Source organism: Hemitrygon akajei, chromosome 3, assembly GCF_048418815.1.
Source record: "Hemitrygon akajei chromosome 3, sHemAka1.3, whole genome shotgun sequence".
Taxonomy (NCBI): domain Eukaryota; kingdom Metazoa; phylum Chordata; class Chondrichthyes; order Myliobatiformes; family Dasyatidae; genus Hemitrygon; species Hemitrygon akajei.
The window spans coordinates 132611173-132630192 of NC_133126.1; the positions used below are offsets into that span (position 1 = coordinate 132611173).

Here is a 19020-nt window from a genome sequence, read left to right on the forward strand (position 1 = left end):
TTCTGTAATTGATTTACTTGTTTATTATTATTAATGTTATATATTTTTCTTCTATATTATGTATTGCTTTGAACTGCTGCTGTTAAGTTAACAAATTTCATGACACATACCGGTGATAATAAACCTGATTCTGATTCTGACAAAAATCCATTAAGTTTAGAGGAAATGTGAAGTTGAGGCCCAAGAGAGTTTGAAGGGAGACCAGAAACAGGGGCACAAATTGTCTTTAATGAGCACAGGAATGGACACTGGTTATTAAAGGAGGATGGGAATGTGCCCAAATGAGATTATAGGAAGTCTGGGAACTTAGCTCCAATGAGTTTGGGAATGGAGCCCTGTTGAGTTTAAAAGCATGGGAAATCACTAGGTGAACCAATACAGAGTGTAGAAGTATCACTCGGTGCGCCAGATTCTGAACCCTCTGGATTTCCTAACAATCAAAAGCAGATTATTGAATTATGTAAGCTGGCTCTTTTGAGGAATGGGTAGACACTTCTGCTGGTTTCAGTGTGGTTATATATGTAGGCTGAATTAGTTCATTTGCGAAGACAACTGTTTCTTCATTAAGTTCCCGAGATTCTCTACCTACAAACAGAAAAAAATATAATTCTTATTGATACAAATCTTGACTTTCTCTTGAATGGTTAAATTTGTAGTGAGGGCACGAATAGTTGGTGAATTAGTTGGTTATTTCTTCAGCAGTTTGAACGGGGCACAACTGCGCAAGCGCGTGGGGGTTGGCCAGTGAGAACAGCGGGAAGAGTTTAAAAAGAAGACAGATTTACAGAGTGGGCGTCGGGGGAGCGGGCAATGGAGTAGAGGGAGACAGAGTAGGAAGGCTTTTGCTCAACGGGGCTTCGGCAATAAAGGGTCGAGGCCAGGTAGGTTTATCTGTTTAAAATAAAGACAGAAAGTATGTGTGTGAGGCCGGTTTTCTGTGCTCGGTGTCAGATGTGGGAGGTACTGGAGACTCCCAGCCACCTGGACGACCACATCTGCACCAGGTGCATCGAACTGCAGCTCCTTAGCGACCGGGTTAGGGAACTGGAGATACAGCTCAATGACCTTCATCTGGCCAGGGAGAGTGAGGATGTGATAGAGAGGAGCTATAGTCACCCCAGAACCACAGGAGGCAGAGACGTGGGTAACAGTCAGGAGAGGGAAGGGCAAGAAGCAGGTACTGGAGACTACCCCAGTGGCTGTCCCCTTTAACAATAAGTATTCCTGCTTGAGTACTGTTGGGGAGACAGCCTTCCTGGAGGAAGCAATGGTGGTCGTGCCTCTGGCACAAAGTCTGACCCTGTGGCTCAGAAGTGTAGGGAAAGGAAGAGGATGGCAGCAGTGATAGGGGACTCTATAGTTAGGGGGTCAGATAGCCGATTCTGTGGATTCAGGAGAGAAACGTGGGTGGTAGTTTGCCTTCCAGACTAGGGTCTGGGATGTTTCCGATCATTGTCCACGATATCTTGAAGTGGGAAGGAGAACAGCCAGAGGTCGTGGTACATATTGGTACCAACGACATAGGTAGGAAAAGGGAGGAGGTCCTGAAAAAAGACTATAGGGAGTTAGGTAATAAGTTAAGAAGCAGGACTTCAAAGGTATTAATATTGGGATTACTGCCTATGCCACGTGACAGTGAGTATAGGAATAGAGTGAGGTGGAGGATAAATGTGTGTCTGAGGGATTGGAGCAGGGGGCAGAAATTCAGTTTGCTGGATCATTTGGACCTCTTCTGGGGCAGGTGTGACCTGTACAAAAAGGACAGGTTGCTCTTGAATCCGAGGGGGACCATTATCCTGGCAGGGAGGATTGCTAAGTATTTTGGAGATAGTGATCACAATTCTATCTCCTTTACCATAGCATTGGAGTGGGATAGGAACAGACAAGTTGGAGAAATGTTTAATTAGAGTAAGGGGAACTATGAGGCTATCAGGCAGGAACTTGGAAGCATTAACTGGAAACAGGGAAACGTACGGAAGAAATGTGGAGAATGTTCAGGGGTTCTGAGTAGGTACTTTCCAATGAGACATGGAAAGGATGGTAGGGTACAAGATCCGTTGTGCACAAAGGCTGTTGTAGGTCTAGTCAAGAAGAAAAGAAGAGCTTATGAAAGGTTCAGAAAACTAGGGAATGATATGAATCTAGAAGATTATAAGGCTAGCAAGAAGAAGCTTAAGAATGAAATTAGTAGAGCCAGAAGAGGCCATGAGAAGGCCTTGGCGGACAGGATTAAGGAAAACCCCAAAACACTCGACAAGATTGTGAAGAGAAGGAGGATAAGACATCAGGGAATAGGACCAATCAAGTGTGACAATGGAAAAGTGATGTAGAGGAGGCTGCACTGGGAGCACTGGATACTGAAGATGTTCCTGAAAGACTCATGGGTAAAGTGTTGCTTCACCTGGAAGGACTGTTTGGGCCTTGAATGGTAGTGATGAAGGATGTTTAGGAGTGGTTGTAGCACTTGTCACACTTGTAGAGATAATTGCCAGGAGGAACAACAGTGGGGAAAACAAGAGGACCAGGGAGTTATGTATAGAGCGATCCCTACACAAAGCAAAGGGGTGGGGGGAGGGAGAGATGTGCTTAGTGTTGGATCCCATTGAAGATGTGTATGAAACCGGAGGAAATAGCGAAGGTACTTAATGAACACTTTGCTTCAGTATTCACTACGGAAAAGGATCTTGGCGATTGTAGGGATGGCTTGTAGTGGACTGAAAAACTTGAGCATGTAGATATTAAGAAAGAGGATGTGCTGGAGCTTCTGAAAAGCATCAAGTTGGATAAGTCACCGGGACCAGATGGGATGTACCCCAGGCTACTGTGGGAAGTGAGGGAGGAGATTGCTGAGCCTCTGGCAATGATCTTTGCATCATCAATGAGGATGGGAGAGGTTCCGGAGGATTGGACAGTTGCAGATGTTGTCCCCTTATTCATGGAAAGGAGTAGAGATAGCCCATGAAATTATAGACCAGTGAGTCTTACTTCAGTGGTTAGTAGGTTGATGGAGAAGTTCCTGAGAGCTTCTCAATCAACATTTATGAGCATTTGCAGAGGTATAATATGATTAGGAATAGTCAGCATGGCTTTGCCAAAGGCAGGTCGCGCCTTATGAGCCTGATTGAATTTTTTGAGAATGTCACTAAGCACATTGATGAAGGTAGAGCAGTAGATGTAGTGTATATGGATTTTAGCAAGACATTTGATAAGGTACCCCATGCAAGGCTTATTGAGAAAGTAAGGAGGCATGGGATCCAAGGGGACATTGCTTTGTGGATCCAGAACTGGCTTGCCCACAGAAGGCAAAGAGTGGTTGTAGATGGGTCATATTCTGCATGGAGGTCGGTGACCAGTGGCGTGCCTCAGGGATCTGTTCTGGGACCCCTTCTCTTTGTGATGTTTATAAATGACCTGGATGAAGAAGTGGAGGGATAGATTAGTAAATTTTCTGATGACTCAAAGGTTGGGGGTGTTAGGGATAGTGTGGAGGGCTGTCAGAGATTACAATAGGACATTGATAGGATGCAAAACTGGGCTGAGATGTAGCAATTGGAGTTCAACTCAGATAAGTGTGGAGAGGTTCATTTTGGTAGGTCAACCATGATGGCAGAATATAGTATCAATGGTAAGACTCTTGGCAGTGTGGAGGATCAGAGAGATCTTGGGGTCCGAGTCCATTGGACACTCAAATCTGCTACGCAGGTTGACTCTATGGTTAAGAAGGCATTTGGTGCATTGGCCTTTATCAATCATGGGACTGACGTTAAGAGCCCAGATGTAATGTTGCAGCTGTATAGGACCCTGCTCAGACCCCACTTGGAGTACTGTGCTCAATTCTGGAAGTACGTGGAAACCATAGAAATGGTGCAGAGGAGATTTACAAGGATCTTGCCTGGATTTGGGTGTATGCCTTATGAGAATAGCTTGATTGAACTCAGCCTTTTCTCCTTGGAGTGATGGAGGATGAGAGGTGATTTGATAGAGGTATATAAGATAATGAGAGGCATTCATCATGTGGATTCCTGGATTTTGCTGCTTCATGTGTGATAGAATCAGAGGAGCAAGAGGGGGAGGTGTTACATTGCTTGTCAGAAAAAAATATTACTGCAGTGCTTTGGCAGGATAGGTTAGAGGGTTCGTCTAGGGAGACTATTTGGGTGGAATTAAGGAATGGGAAAGGTGTAGTAACACTTATAGGGGTGTATTATAGACCACCTAATGGGTAGCGAGAATTGGAGGAGCAGATTTGTAAGGAAATAGCAGATATTTGTAGTATATATTGTAGTAAGGTTGTGATTGTGGGAGATTTGAATTTTCCATACATAGACTGGGAAGCCCATTCTGTAAAAGGGCTGGATGGTTTGGAGTTTGTAAAATGTGGCAGGATAGTTTTTTGCAGCAATACATAGACGTACCAACTAGAGAAGGGGCAGTGTTGGATCTCCTCTTAGGGAATGAGATAGGTCAGGTGACAGAGTATGTGTTGGGGAGCACTTTGGGTCCAGTGATCACAATGCCGTTAGTTTCAATATAATTATGGAGAAGGATAGGTCTGGACCCAGGGTTGAGATTTTTAATTGGAGAAAGGCTAACTTTGAGGAGATGCGAAAGGACTTAGAAAGAGTGGATTGGGACAAGTTGTTTTGTGGGAAGGATGTAATAGAGAAATGGAGGTCATTTTGAGGGTACAGAATCTTTATGTTCCAGTTAGGTTGAAAGGAAAGGTTAAAAGTTTGTGAGAGCCATGGTTTACAAGGGATATTGGAAACTTGGTTCAGAAAAAGAGAGAGATCTACAATAAATATAGGCAGCATGGAGTAAATGAGGTGCTCAAGGAAAATAAAGAATGTAAAAAGAATCTTAAGAAAGAAATTAGAAAAGCTAAAAGAAGATACGAGGTTGCTTTGGCAAGCAAGGTGAAAATGAATCCAAAGGGTTTCTACAGTTATATTAATAGCAAAAGGATAGTGAGGGATAAAATTGGTCTCTTAGAGAATCAGAGTGGACAGCTATGTGTGGAGCCAAAAGAGATGGGGAAGATTTTGAACAATTTCTTTTCTTCGGTATTCACTAAGGAGAAGGATATTGAATTGTGTAAGGTAAGGGAAACAAGTAGGGTAGTTATAGAAACTACAATGATTAAAGAGGAGGAAATACTGGCACTTTTAAAGAATATAAAAGTGGCTAAGTCTCCGGGTCCTGACAGGATATTCCCTAGGACCTTGAGGCAAGTTAGTGTAGAAATAGCAGGGGCTCTGACAGAAATATTTCAAATGTCATTAGAAACGGGGATGGTGACAGAGGACTGGCGTATTGCTCATGTGGTTCCATTGTTTAAAAAGGGTTCTAAGAGTAAACCTAGCAATTATCGACCTGTAAGTTTGACATCAGTGGTGGGTAAATTAATGGAAAGTATTCTTAGAGATGGTATATATAATTATCTGGATAGACAGGGTCTGATTAGGAACAATCAACATGGATTTGTGCGTGGAAGGTCATGACTGACAAATTTTATTGAATTTTTTGAAGAGGTTACTAGAAGGTAACCTCTTTTTTTGACGAGGGTAAAGCAGTGGATGTTGTCTATACAGACTTCAGTAAGGCCTTTGACAAAGTTCCACATGGAAGGTTAGTTAGGAAGGTTCAATCGTTAGGTATTAATATTGAAGTAGTTAAATGGATTCAACAGTGTCTGGATGGGAGATGCCAGAGAGTAGTTGTGGATAACTGTTTGTCAGGTTGGAGGCCGGTGACTAGTGGTGTGCCTCAGGGATCTGTACTGGGTCCAATGTTGTTTGTCATATACATTAATGATCTGGATGATGGGGTGGTAAATTGGATTAGTAAGTATGCAGATGATGCTAAGATAGGTGGCATTGTGGACAATGAAGAAGGTTTTCAAAGCTTGCAGAGAGATTTAGGCCAGTTAGAAGAGTGGGCTGAAAGATGGAAGATGGAGTTTAATGCTGATAAGTGTGAGGTACTACATTTTGGTAGGAATAATCAAAATAGGACATACATGGTAAATGGTAGGGCATTGAGGAATGCAGTAGAACAGAGTGATCTAGGAATAATGGTGCATAGTTCCCTGAAGGTGGAATCTCATGTGGATAGAATGGTGAAGAAAGCTTTTGGTATGCTGGCCTTTATACATCAGAGCATTGAGTATAGGAGTTGGGATGTAATGTTAAAATTGTACAAGGCATTGGTGAGGTCAAATATGGAGTATTGTGTACAGTTCTGGTCACCGAATTATAGGAAAGATGTCAACAAAATAGAGAGTACAGAGAAGATTTACTAGAATGTTACCTGGGTTTCAGCACATAAGTTACAGGGAAAGGTTGAACAAGTTAGGTCTTTATTCTTTGGTGCATAGAACGTTGACGGGGGACTTGATAGAGGCATTTAAAATTATGAGGGGGATAGATAGAGTTGACGTGGATAGGCTTTTTCCATTGAGAGTAGGGGAGATTCAAACAAGAGGACACGAGTTGAGAGTTAGGGGGAAAAAGTTTAGGGGTAACACGAGGAGGAACTTTTTTACTCAGAGAGTGGTAGCTGTGTGGAATGAGCTTTCAGTAGAAGTGGTAGAGGCAGGTTCGATTTTGTCATTTAAAAAAAATTGGATAGGTATATGGACAGGAAAGGAATGAAGGGTTATGGGTTGAGTGCAGGTCAGTGGGACTAAGTGAGAGTAAACATTCAGCATGGATTAGAAGGGCCAAGATGGCCTGCTTCTGTGCTGTAATTGTTATATGGTTATATGGATAGTCAGAGGCTTTTCCCCAGGGATGAAATGGCTAGTACAAGAGGGCATAGTTTTAAGTTTTATAGTTTGGAAGTAGGTACAGAGGAAATGTCAGGGGTAAGTTTTTTACGCAGAGAGTGGTGAGTGCCTGGATTGGGCTGCCGGCGACGGTGGAGCGGAAATGATAGGGTCTTTTAAGAGACTCCTGGATAGCTACATGGAGCTTCGAAAAATAGAGGGCTATGGATAAAGCCGAAGTAGTTCTAAGGTAGGGACATGTTCAGCACAGATTTGTGGGCTGAAGGGCCTGTATTGTGTTGTATGTTTTCTATGTTTCTAATGACTAGCAGGGAGGATTACTTAAACTCTGTTATGGGATCAACTTGTTTTTTAAGCAATACACACAATTGGACATATTTAACATACTGTATACCTCTCTCTCACCATCATTCCCGATAGTTTTAGTCTATTAATAAAGCTTTAAAACTTTTAAGCTTTATTCCCAAATCCAAATTGTCATACTTGGTTTGCAATTTGTTAATAAGAATTTCTAAAGTTCTGAAAAATCATTATTTTTCCTATACCTTTATGTTGTCACAAGAGATTCAATACATTTATTCTAACAGCCCCAAGACTATTTGTGAAATATTTCTCTGAGAAAATGTTTCCAAATTCCAAGTGAAAGGGATATGCTGAATCTGATTACATAACACACAATTGCTTTCCCTACCCATGGAAGTTGGAGGACTACGTAGCTGAGGAATTCTGAAAGATCTCTCATTTCCCCAAAAGAACACAAACACACAAAAGTCTGTCTCAGAAATATGATTGAAACACAATTTGATTAAGTAGATGTGGTCACATTACCGATTTTTGTAGGATTCATTAAAATCCGAGCAATAACTGCCACTGGTATCAGACCAAATGATATCATCCACAGCAAAGTACCTGTCATAAATAAGAAAAGTTTGAAACTCCCAACTTTCTTGCATAAACAATAATTTTGTTTAATTGACGCTTTGAGGTACAGATAGACAAATGAGAAATGTCTACAATAGCTTTGCAAATACTAAAATAGAGTAATACAACAGTGATTTTATAGCCTTCAAATGTATTTTGATTTATTAAAAGGCAGCTTGGATATTTTAAATATTTCCTCCTTTGGAAAGGTTTCAAGTTATCTGACCTACCGATTGTTGGAAGAAATTGATCAACCATGAAGATCATAGACACAACCTATCTCTAATTCAGCATGTGGGTGTCAAGATTCCAGTACTGCTATCTTTCCTGTAATACCATGAGCTCTTATCTTTTCAGCAGTGGCACCTTGTCAAAGGCTTCTGAAAATCCAAATGAACAACATCCGCTGATATCCCTTTGACTATCCTGCCTATTATTTCCTCTAAGAATTTCAGCAGATTTCTCAGGCAAGATGCCCCTTTAAAGAAACAATGCTCACTTCGGCCTATTTTAAAATGTGCCTCCAAGTGCCCCAAAACCTCATCCCTGATAATGAACTTCAATGTCTTACCAACCACCGAAGTCAGACTATCTAGCCTATAATCTCCTACATTTTGCCTCTATCCCTCTTAAAGAGTGGAGTGACATTGCAATGTTCCAGTTCTTCAGAACAGACAATCTGTTCCAGAGCAATGGAACTTCCATCCCACAGCAACCTTGCAGAGACATGTTGACGCAGGCTTTGGCAATCAGGCCAGAAATCCAAGTGACCCTGGGTTTTAACCTTTGGTATGAAATGCAGTACACACCGATGATGGCAAATGAGGGCTCTGGGTGAGGACCCAGAATTAGGTCAGGACTCACCAATGATAAGACCCTAAACACTAGGCCTCAAACTCCAGACTCAACAACTTGCCTACGCTGGGGGACACCGACCCTTGTACCTCCTGCCCATGCAGAACTCCTGTCCTGGAACATGCTGATGACTTGCTGAACTGGAGGGGCCACCAGCCCTCTTCTTCGCTGGTCTGCTGGCCTGATATTTGACCACGGACATGCTTTGTCACACATCCACATTACTGGCCTTGTGAAGTGTGAAGTGGAGGCCTAGATTCTTGCATGACCTCTAATTTCCCTACCTTCCTGTCCCTAAAACATAACCTGACCTTTAACCCTCCTTCTCTGTTGCCTAAACCCATCAGAAATGAGCATAAGAAAAGTTTAAGCCACAACATCAACACGAACTACAGCTCAGCACCATCTTAACCAGAAGTCTTTTAATAAATATTTTGTGTTGACATATTTCTCACCTTCACTACATTTCTTGGTCTTCACTGGATCACTGGTTGCATTACTGACTGTGTTCTCTGCTAGACAGATATACGTAGGCTGTTCTCCATCAGTACCTCTATTGATCACTAGTTCTGATCCATTGAATATATCATCAGTGGCTCCATGCTGCTTTCTCCAGTGAAATGTGACATCAGTTCCGGAGGAGACCAGACAGCTCAGGGTGATGTTTGGAGATGAACAGTTATCAACAACTGTCACATTTGGCTGAGAAACTGGTTCTAAAACAGAGAGGACACTACTATGGACAAGGAATCCATTTGTTTGCTTAAATAAACATACTTTGTTTGTTACTTCCAGGATCACAAATTCTTTTAAGCTGCTTAGGCTGCTTTAAGTGTATTAAAATAACAAGATTAATGCTACTTATTAATCATTGTAACTGAGTGATATTTGCTCCACGTTAGTTCGAACAATGTGCACTTCCTTGTGTAAAATAAAATGGTCCATTCTTGTTAAAAGGAAAACCATACAAATGCATTGTGATTGCACTGCAAAGGTTCATGATGAAAGCAGGAAGCTGGAGAACTGGTAATTCATCAAAGAGAAGTAGTGAATTGTGCTTGCTTACTATTGACATTAATTGACTGAACTGTATACCACGGGCTGGCTCTTTACTTCAGGTTTGAATCTAATTTTAATATGAGTACTGAATAAATGAGTAGACACAAATCAGGACTTACCAAACACAAACAAGTTAAAATCTTTTGCAGCATTGTTTGTATCGTTACTGAGGAAGTCGATTACTATTGTATATTTTCCACTGTCATTGACCTGAACATTATCCAATGTCAGAGAACCATTCATATTCCATTGGACTCTGCCTTCATACTTGTTGTGTATGTTCTGTGGTATCACTGACTCGTTAACTGTCCATGTTCCAACAGAAATGTCCGGTGGACCAGAAAGTCGTACCATATAGTTATCTTTTTCATGGAGATTTACAGAAAACAGGATTTTCTCTCCTACCGCAACTTCAGTGCTGCTGCTGGAAGAGGCCAGTAACATTCCTCCACAAACCGTAAAGAGGTGGCAAACTGGAAAAAGGAAAAGCCATAAATACACTGATTGTTTATAACTTGTGCTAAAGTATTCCATTATTTGATTCGGAGCAAGAAGGCTGTGAGTGAATGGCTGATTTTTTGGAGCAAAGGGAATTTTTTACTACTCAGGGTAAAAGAGAGGTAAGACTGTGCAAGCGCATGACGTCCGCCAGTAGAGCGCAAAAGGTTTAAAAAGATGACCGCCGTATTCAGCGGGCAGCAGAGTGCTAGGGCTTTGGCTCAATGGGCTTAGGCAGCAACAGGACGATGTGAGTTAGATTTAACTGTGTTAATTGCGGAAAGCAGTTAGTATGTGTGTGAGGCCAGTTTTTTGTGCTCGGTGGCAGATGTAGGGGGGTCCCGGATGGCCATATCTGCACCAGGTGTGTCACAAGATCACAAGATAAAGGAGCAGAAGTAGGCCATTCGGCCTATTGAGTCAGCTCTGCCACTCCACCATGAGCTAAAGTATTCTCCCATCTAGTTTCAATTTCCGGCTTTTTCCCCATATCCCTTGATACCCTGACTAATTAGATACCTATCAATCTTCTCCTTAAACACCTTCAATGATCAGGCCTCCACAGCTGTATGTGGCAATGAATTCCGTAAATCCACGACCCTCTGGCTAAAAATATTCTCATCTCTGTTTTAAATGGGTCTCTAATTCTAAGACTGTGGCCTCTTGTCCTGGACTCACCCACCAAGGGAAACAAACTTTCCACATCTACTCTGTCCAACCCTTCCAACATTCGAAATGTTTCTATTAAATCCCCTCTCATTCTTTTATATTCTAATGAATACAGTCCAAGAGCTGACAAACGCTCCTCATATGTTAGTCCCTGCATTCCAGGAATCATCCTCGTAAATCTTCTCTGAACTCTCTCCAACTTCAGCACATCCTTTCTATGATAGGGGGCCCAAAGCTGCACATAGTATTCCAAATGGGGTCTCACCAGTGCCCCATTGAGCCAGCACCTCCTTACTCTTATACACTATTCCTCTTGAAATGAATGCCAACATAGCATTCGCTTTCCTTACTGCCGATCCAACCTGCACGAGGACCCCCAAGTCCCTTTGCACTTATGATTATTGAATTTTCTCCCCATCTAAATAATAATCTGTCTGATTATTTCTTCTTCCAAAATGTACAATTGTATATTTCTCAACATTGTATCTAATCTGCTATTTCTTTGCTCACTCTCCTAAACTGAGCAAGTCTCTCTGTAATCTTTCTGTTTCTTCAAAACTTCCTGCTCCTCCACCTATCTTGGTGTCATCCGCAAACTTAGCCATGAAACCATTTAATCCGTAATCTACATCATCGATATACAGTGTAAAAAGAAGTGGCCCCAACACCAACCCTTGCGGAACACCACTAGTAACTGGCAACCAACCAGAATAGGATCCCTTTATTCACACCCTTTGCTTTCTGCCTATCAGCCAATGCTCCACCCATTCCAATAGCTTGCCTGTAATTCCATGGGCCCTCATCTTATTAAGCAGCCTCTTATGCAGCACCTTATCGAAGGCCTTTTGAAAATCCAAATACACAACATCCACAGCCTCTCCCTTGTCAATCTTATTTGAGATTACCTTGAAAAATTCCAATAGGTTGGTGAGGCAGGATCTTCCCTTCATGAAACCATGTAGGCTTGGGCCTATCTTGTCATGCACCTCGAGGTATTTCATAACCTCATCCTTGAGGATCGATTCCAATAACTTTCTAACTACCGATGTCAATAACTGATGTGTTGAGCTGCAGCTCCTGAGGGACCGAGTTAGGGAACTGGAGATGCAGCTCGATGACCTTTGCCTGGTCAGGGAGAGCGAGGAGGTGATAGAGAGGAGTTATAGGCGTTGGTCACACCTGGGCCATGGGAGACAGACAGGTGTGTCACGGTTAGGAGGGGGAAGGGGAAGAGTCAGGTACTAGAGAGTACCCTGTGGCTGTATCCCTTGACAATAAGTACTCTTGTTTGAGTACTGTTGAGGGGGTCAGCTTACCTGGGGGAAGCGGCAGTGGCCGTGCCTCTGGCACAGAGTCTGGCCCTGTGGCTCAGAAGGATAGGGAAGGGAAGAGGAAGGCAGTAGTGATAGGGGACTCTATAGTTACGGGGTCAGACAGGCGATTCTGTGGACACAAGAAAGAAACACAGATGGTAGTTTGCCTCCCAGGTGCCAGGGTCCGGGATGTTTCCGATTGCATCCAAGATATCCTGCGGTGGGAGGGAGAACCGCCAGAGGTCATTCTACATATTGGTACCAATGGCATAGGTAGGAAAAGGGAGGAGGTCCTGAAAACAGACTACAGGGAGTTAGGAAGGAAGTTGAGAAGCTGGACCGCAAAGGTAGTAATCTCGGGATTACTGTCTGTGCCACGTGAAAGTGAGAATAGGAATAGAATGAGGTGGAGGATAAATGCGTGGCTGAGGGATTGGAGCAGGGGGCAGGTATTCAGATTTCTGGATCATTGGGACCTCTTTCGGGGCAGGTGTGACCTGTACAAAAAGGACGGGTTGCACTTGAATCCCAGGGGATCAATATCCTGGTGGGGAGGTTTGCTAAGGCTTGTGGGGAGAGTTTAAACTGGAATCGTTGGGGGGTGGGAACTGAACTGAAGAGACTGGGGAAGAGGAGGTTAGCTCACAAATAGAGAAAGCTTGTAGACAGTGCGAGAGGGAGGACAGGCAGGTGATAGAGAAGGGACGTGCTCAGTCTGAAGGTTTGAGATGTGTCTATTTTAACACAAGCAGTGTTGTGAACAAAGCAGATGAGCTTAGAGCATGGATGAGTACTTGGAGATATGATGTGGAGGCCATTACAGAGAATTGGATGACTCAGGAACAGGAATGGTTACTTCAAGTGCTGGGGTTTAGATATTTCAGAAAGGACAGGGAGGGAGGCAAAAGAGGTGGGGGCGTGGCACTGTTGATCAGAGATAGTGTCACGGCTGCAGAAAATGTGGACGCCATGGAGGAATTGTCTATGGAGTCTGTGTGGGTGGAAGTGAGGAACAGGAAGGGGTCAATAACTTTACTGGGTGTTTTTTATAGGCCGCCCAATAGTGACGGGGATATTGAGGAGCAGATAAGGAAACAGATCCTGGAAAGGCAAACTAATAACAGAGTTGTCGTGAAGGGAGATTTTAATTTCCCAGATATCGATTGGCATCTCCCTAGAGCAAGGGGTTTAGATGGGGTGGTGTTTGTTAGGTCTGTTCAGGAAGGTTTCTTGATACAATGTGTAGATAAGCCTACAAGAGGAGAGGCTGTACTTGATTTGGTATTGGGAAATGAACCTGGTCAGTTGTCAGATCTCTCACTGGGAGAGCATTTTGGAGATAGTGATCATAATTCTGTCTCCTTTACAATAGCATTGGAGAGAGATAGGAACAGACAAGTTAGAAAAGCAGTTAATTGGAGTAAGGGGAATTATGATGCTATCAGACAGGAAATTGGAGGCTTAAATTTGAAACAGATGTTCTCAAGCAAAAGTACTGGAGAAATGTGGTAAATACTCAGGGGATATTTGTGTGGAGTTCTGCATAGGTACGTTCCAATGAGACAGGGAAGTTATGGTAAGGTACAGGAACCATGGTGTACAAAGGCTGTAATAGATCTAGTGAAGAAGAAAAGAAAAGCTTATAAAAGTTTCAGAGAGCTAGGTAATGTTAAAGATCTAGAAGATTATAAGGCTAATAGGAAGGAGCTTAAGAAGGAAATTAGGAGAGCCAGAGGGGGCCATGGGAAGGCCTTGCCGGGCAGGATTAAGGAAAACCCCAAGGCATTCGACAAGTAAGTGAAGAGCAAAAGGATAAGAGGTGAAAGAATAGGACCTATCAAGTGTGACAGTGGGAAAGCGTGTATGGAACCGGAGGAAATAGCAGAGGTACTTAATGAATACTTTACTTCAGTATTTACTAGGAAAAGGACCTTGAAAATTGTAGTGATGACTTTCAGCATACTGACCAGCTTGAGCATTTAGATATTAAGAAAGAAGATGTGCTGGAGGTTTTGGAAGGCATCAAGTTGGATAATTCGCCGGGACAGATGAGATGTACCCCAGGTTTACTGTGGGAGGCGAGGGAAGAGATTTCTGAGTCTCTGGCGATGATCTTTGCATCATCAATGGGGACAGGAGAGGTTCCGGAGGATTGGAGGATTGTGAATGTTGTTCCTTTATTCAAAAAAGGGAGTAGAGATGGCCCAGGAATTTGTAGACCAGTGAGTCTTACTTCAGTGGTTGGTAATTGATGGAGAAGATCCTGAGAGGCAGGATTTATGAAGATTTGGAGAGGTATAATTTGATTGAGAGCAGTAGGTATGACTTTGTCAAGGGCAGGTTGTGAGTTACAAGCCTGATTGAATTTTTTGAGGATGTGACTAAACACACTGATGAAGGAAGAGCAGTAAATGTAGTGTATATGAATTTCAGCAAGGCATTTGATAAGGTACCCCATTCAAGGCTTATTTAGAAAGTAAAGAGGCATGGGATCCAAGGGGACGTTGTTTTGTGGATCCAGAACTGGCTTGCCCACAGAAGGCAAAGAGTGGTTGTAGATGGGTCATATTCTGTATGGAGGTCAGTGACCAGTGGGGTGCCTCAGGGATCTGTTCTAGGATCTCGACTCTTGGTGATTTTTATAAATGATCTGGATGAGGAAGTGGGAGGATGGGTTAGTAAGTTTGCTGATGACACAAAGGTTGGAGGTGTTATGGATAATGTGGAGGGCTGTCAGAGTTTACAGTGGGACATTGATAGGATGCAAAACTGGTCTGAGAAGTGGACGATGGAGTTCAACCCAGATAAGTGCGAAGTGGTTCATTTTAGTAGGTCAAATATGATGGCAGAATATAGTATTAATGGTAAGACTCTTGGCAGTGTGGAGGATCAGAGGGATCTTGGGGTCCGAGTCCATAGGACGCTCAAAGCAGCTGCGCAGGTTGACTCAGTGGTTAAGAAGGCATAGAGCGTATTGGCCTTCATCAATCGTGGAATTGAATTTAAGTGCCGAGAGGTAATGTTGCAAATAAAAAGGACCCTGATCAGACCCCACTGGGAGTACTGTGCTCAGTTCTGGTCACCTCACTACAAGAAAGATGTGGAAGCCATAGAAAGGGTGCAGAGGAGATTTACAAAGATGTTGCCTGGATTGGGGAGCATGCCTTATGAGAATAGGTTGAGTATACTCAGCCTTTTCTCCTTGGAGCAATGGAGGATGAGAGGTGACCTGATAGAGGTGTATAAGATGATGAGAGGCATTGATTGTGTGGATAGTCAGAGGCTTTCCCTACGGCTGAAATAGTTGCCACAAGAGGACACAGGTTTAAGGTGCTGGGGAGTAGGTACAGAGGAGATGTCAGGGTAAGTTTTTTACTCAGAGAGTGGTGAGTGCATGGAATGAGCTGCCAGCAATGGAGGTGGAGGCGGATACGTTAGGGTCTTTTAAGAGACTTTTGGATAGGTACATGGAGCTTAGAAAAATAGATGGCTATAGGTAAGCCTAGTAATTTCTAAGGTAGGGACATGTTCAGCACAACTGTGTGGTCCAAAAGGTCTGTATTGTGCTGTATGTTTTCTACGTTTCTGTGTTTCTAATGTCATAAATTATTACCTGGAATAAAGCTCCACATTTTAATCATGAATGATGAACATCTGATATTCAAAATGCATTTAGAGAGTTTAGACATCTATCTCTTGGTCCACTGGGTCTTCTTGTTGTTAGTTCATTGAATTTTTATCTCTGTCTTTCTTGTTCTGCAATCATAGAATCCTGGAAAAATAGGAGCAGGAATAGGCCATTCAGCTTCTGAAATTACTCCAGTACACTTCACAAGATCATGGTTAATCATCTGCCTCAATATCATATTGTTGCTTTCTCTCTCTACTTCCTTGATGCCTCTTGATTTTACAAATCTGTCTATCTCGTTCTGAAGTAAATTCAATGACTTCTAGAATGTTCTGTGGTATAGAATTCCTCAGGTTCACCATTCTGTGCATGAAGAACTTTTTCATCATCTCATCTCTTGCCTCAGATCTTGAGATTATGACCCCAAATAGCACAGTAGTGTAGTGGTTAGTTCAGCGCTTTGCAGTACCAGCCACCCAACTTCAATTCCTGCGCTGACTGTAAGGAGTTTCTACATTCCCCCCATGACAGCATGGTTTTCCTCCAGGTGCTCCAGTTTCCTCCCACATTCCAAAGACGTACCAGTTGGTAGGTTAATTGATCATTGTAAATTGTCCCGTGATTAGGCTCGGATTAAATTGGAGGATTGCTGGGTTGCACGGCTTGAAGGGCCGCAAGGGCCTATTCCACGCTGTTCTCAATAAAATAAAATAGGGGGCAAATCCATCCAGCTGAACCCTGTGAGAATTTCTTACACTTCAGTGAGATTTCCTTTCCATGATCCCATTCTTTTAAATTCCAGTAGAAACAAACCTAATATATCAGATCTCTCATATTCTTCATTCACCGTAAATGGATGAACATTTGACGCATTCACCCCTCGTATGTTCTTTCTTAAGTAAGAATACCAGAACTTCAAACAGTTCATCTCATGCCAGACAATTCGCATTTATCTCAAAAACACATTTCATAAATCAGCTTGAAAAAATTAGGAAAGTTGGGCTTTTACTTATAAAAATTAGGAAGAAATTATGAAGCAAAGGGGCTTAGAAATAGAACATTACCTTAAAGTAATGATGAATGGAACTTGTGCCCAAGTGTTCACACAATGGAAGTTGGGGGAAGTTCCTGACTGTGAATTGAATGTCTTTAATCTAACTGAAGCCGATCTCAAAACCAAATCATAAATATCTAGAGCAGATTTCCAATGTGGGATGTTCAGTTGAAAATTTGCATGAAATATACAGAAACATTTATTTTCATGTGTTTTTAGAACTTTACAAAGATCTGAGCACTTAATTACATATACAACAAATGAAGTATAGGTCCTTGGGAAAAGGTTAAGATTGGGAGAGGATGGTGGAGGAAAATAGCAAGAGCCTGCAAATTTCTGATAATACTGCCAAGATCAAAGCTGTTAACGTGACATTAACTACACATTGAGCGATTTACTGCAGTCATAATTGCTGCTAATTTTTCCTTGCATGCTAGGCTTCAAAAGATATTGACAATAGCTCTACTGGGCTTCAACAAATTGTTGAAATTTAGATGAAAACACATTGCTCCATGAAGTAATTTTGAATGCCATGTCCTATTTCAGCTTTGGCGTAATCAAGGACAAAAAAACTGAATTCCAGAGACAAGTTGTAAGTAACTGTCCTTGACAGATATTCAGCATTTAATTTGCAAAACTAAGATAAAGGGAATGAAGTGGAAGTTGATTATTTTTGGTAGGTTACTTTATGAGATTGAGATAGATTTAATGGGTACACAAAATTCATATGTATTAAACATCTCCAATTAAACATAATGCTATTGGAATAATTTCCTCCCTCAACCAAAACACATGATCAAGAGCTAAAGAGACGAAAGTATTAGCACATTTATTTTTAGTTTTAATTAAAGGAAAGAGGAGTTTGAGATTATTAGTAATAAAGTTTTCCCTTTGCTGAGAATCTAAATTAGTGAGGAAGTTTCATAAATAGGATAGATTGCAGAAAGTCTAAGAAATATCTTTAAGGGCATCAGTAGTTTTCAAATTTTATGTTGTTATATCAATTTTACATTGTACGAGAGAGGTAAATTCTAGGGGCAAGCATTTTCAGTTAATCAAACATTGGGATATCTAAACAAGGAAAAGTTGAGGATTTTGTGATAAATTTTGAATGATATTTTGACAATAGTTTTTTAAAGTTATATATTGGTTATAAAGGTCAATCTTCCGAATTATCAGACTCCGAGTTACAATAAACCAAAATTTCAAAATCTTGTATTTACCTGATGTCGAAAGACACAAATTTAAAGTTCCATCCCTATTGGAAGCTACTTCACATCTTGCAGAGCAAAGTAATTGTAGTTCCAGAACTAACGCAGCCTGACATTAACAGCTGAAGGGTGTAGAAATAGAAGCAGCAGCAATATTTAAAAAAAACAATTGCTCACTATTTGAATCAACTTAGCTGATGCATTTCCTGCGGTTGCTATTAGTATAAAAAGTACTGGTGGCCATCTCTAATATAACATACTATGGGGTAATAATGTGGCGATTGTCCAATGTTTGTTTCCTGTTCAGACTGAGCAAGTCGAGCCTCTATATCTGGTAGATATCATTTGGGCTCAGAATGGTGAGTACACCTCAGGGATTTTAAGCTAACACCATGTCCCTGGAATGCCTTTGACAGTTTGCTGGCTGGTAGAGTTCCTTCTAAATCTTAAACTAAATAAATTTAATAAAAATACATGAATCTATTAGTAAATAACGAAGAGCACAGTCATTGCATCGTCCTCGCAGTTCATCTCTGAGGATGCAGTGTGCACATCATTGACCAGGCGCAAATATTACACCGTCTTTCCACCTAAGTCACTATAAATTATGCTTACCAGAAGGGTTAGTACTGGTATCAGTGGCACCCAGTCTGCTCATTCAGGAAAAAATCAATTTACTTCAAATCTCTATTTTTGTGTTTACTCTAGCGCTTTACTCCCAAGTCTGTGTTTGTCTTTTATATGACAGTCTTTTATCACTAACTTAGCCCATCTGATTGACCAAACATCTTTCTCGATCTATTGGCTGCAGTATGTCATCTGTAGAAAGATCTGCAGAACTACTTGCCCTATTCAGAAGCAGACATGAAACGATCTACAAAATGGTACTGGGCTCAAATTAGAAAATGATTAAAGGGTAGATATTTGTGTAGGAGACAAAAGATTAAAAATAACTCAAAGATACGTAAATCGGAGGCACACAGAGGCTGATAAGAGTTTTGCATAGCTGTATGGATAAAAATTTA

The 19020-nt window shown here is 41.8% G+C and overlaps 1 protein-coding gene across 1 annotated transcript; it reads right to left on the minus strand.

Annotated features, from left to right (window-relative positions):
* Window positions 1-222: 222 nt before the first annotated feature.
* LOC140723873 (hepatic and glial cell adhesion molecule-like) lies at window positions 223-18117 on the minus strand. The gene is made up of 6 exons (XM_073038421.1): window positions 18008-18117; window positions 15716-15874; window positions 9742-10095; window positions 9019-9279; window positions 7616-7696; window positions 223-585 (listed from the first exon to the last, which is right to left on the minus strand). The coding sequence occupies exons 2-6, from the start codon at window positions 15789-15791 to the stop codon at window positions 449-451; spliced, it is 909 nt and encodes a 302-aa protein (XP_072894522.1). The 5' UTR covers window positions 15792-15874; window positions 18008-18117; the 3' UTR covers window positions 223-448.
* Window positions 18118-19020: the final 903 nt, after the last annotated feature.

Coding starts and splice junctions, on each gene's coding strand:
- LOC140723873 (XM_073038421.1), bottom strand. CDS start 15,791: ATGTCTAAACTCTCTAAATGCATTTTGAATATCAGATGTTCATCATTC. Junction 10,096..15,715: donor AATGTGGAGCTTTATTCCAG/GTAATAATTTAT, acceptor TCCTTTTTCCAG/TTTGCCACCTCTTTACGGTT. Junction 9,280..9,741: donor TTTTAACTTGTTTGTGTTTG/GTAAGTCCTGAT, acceptor TCTCTGTTTTAG/AACCAGTTTCTCAGCCAAAT.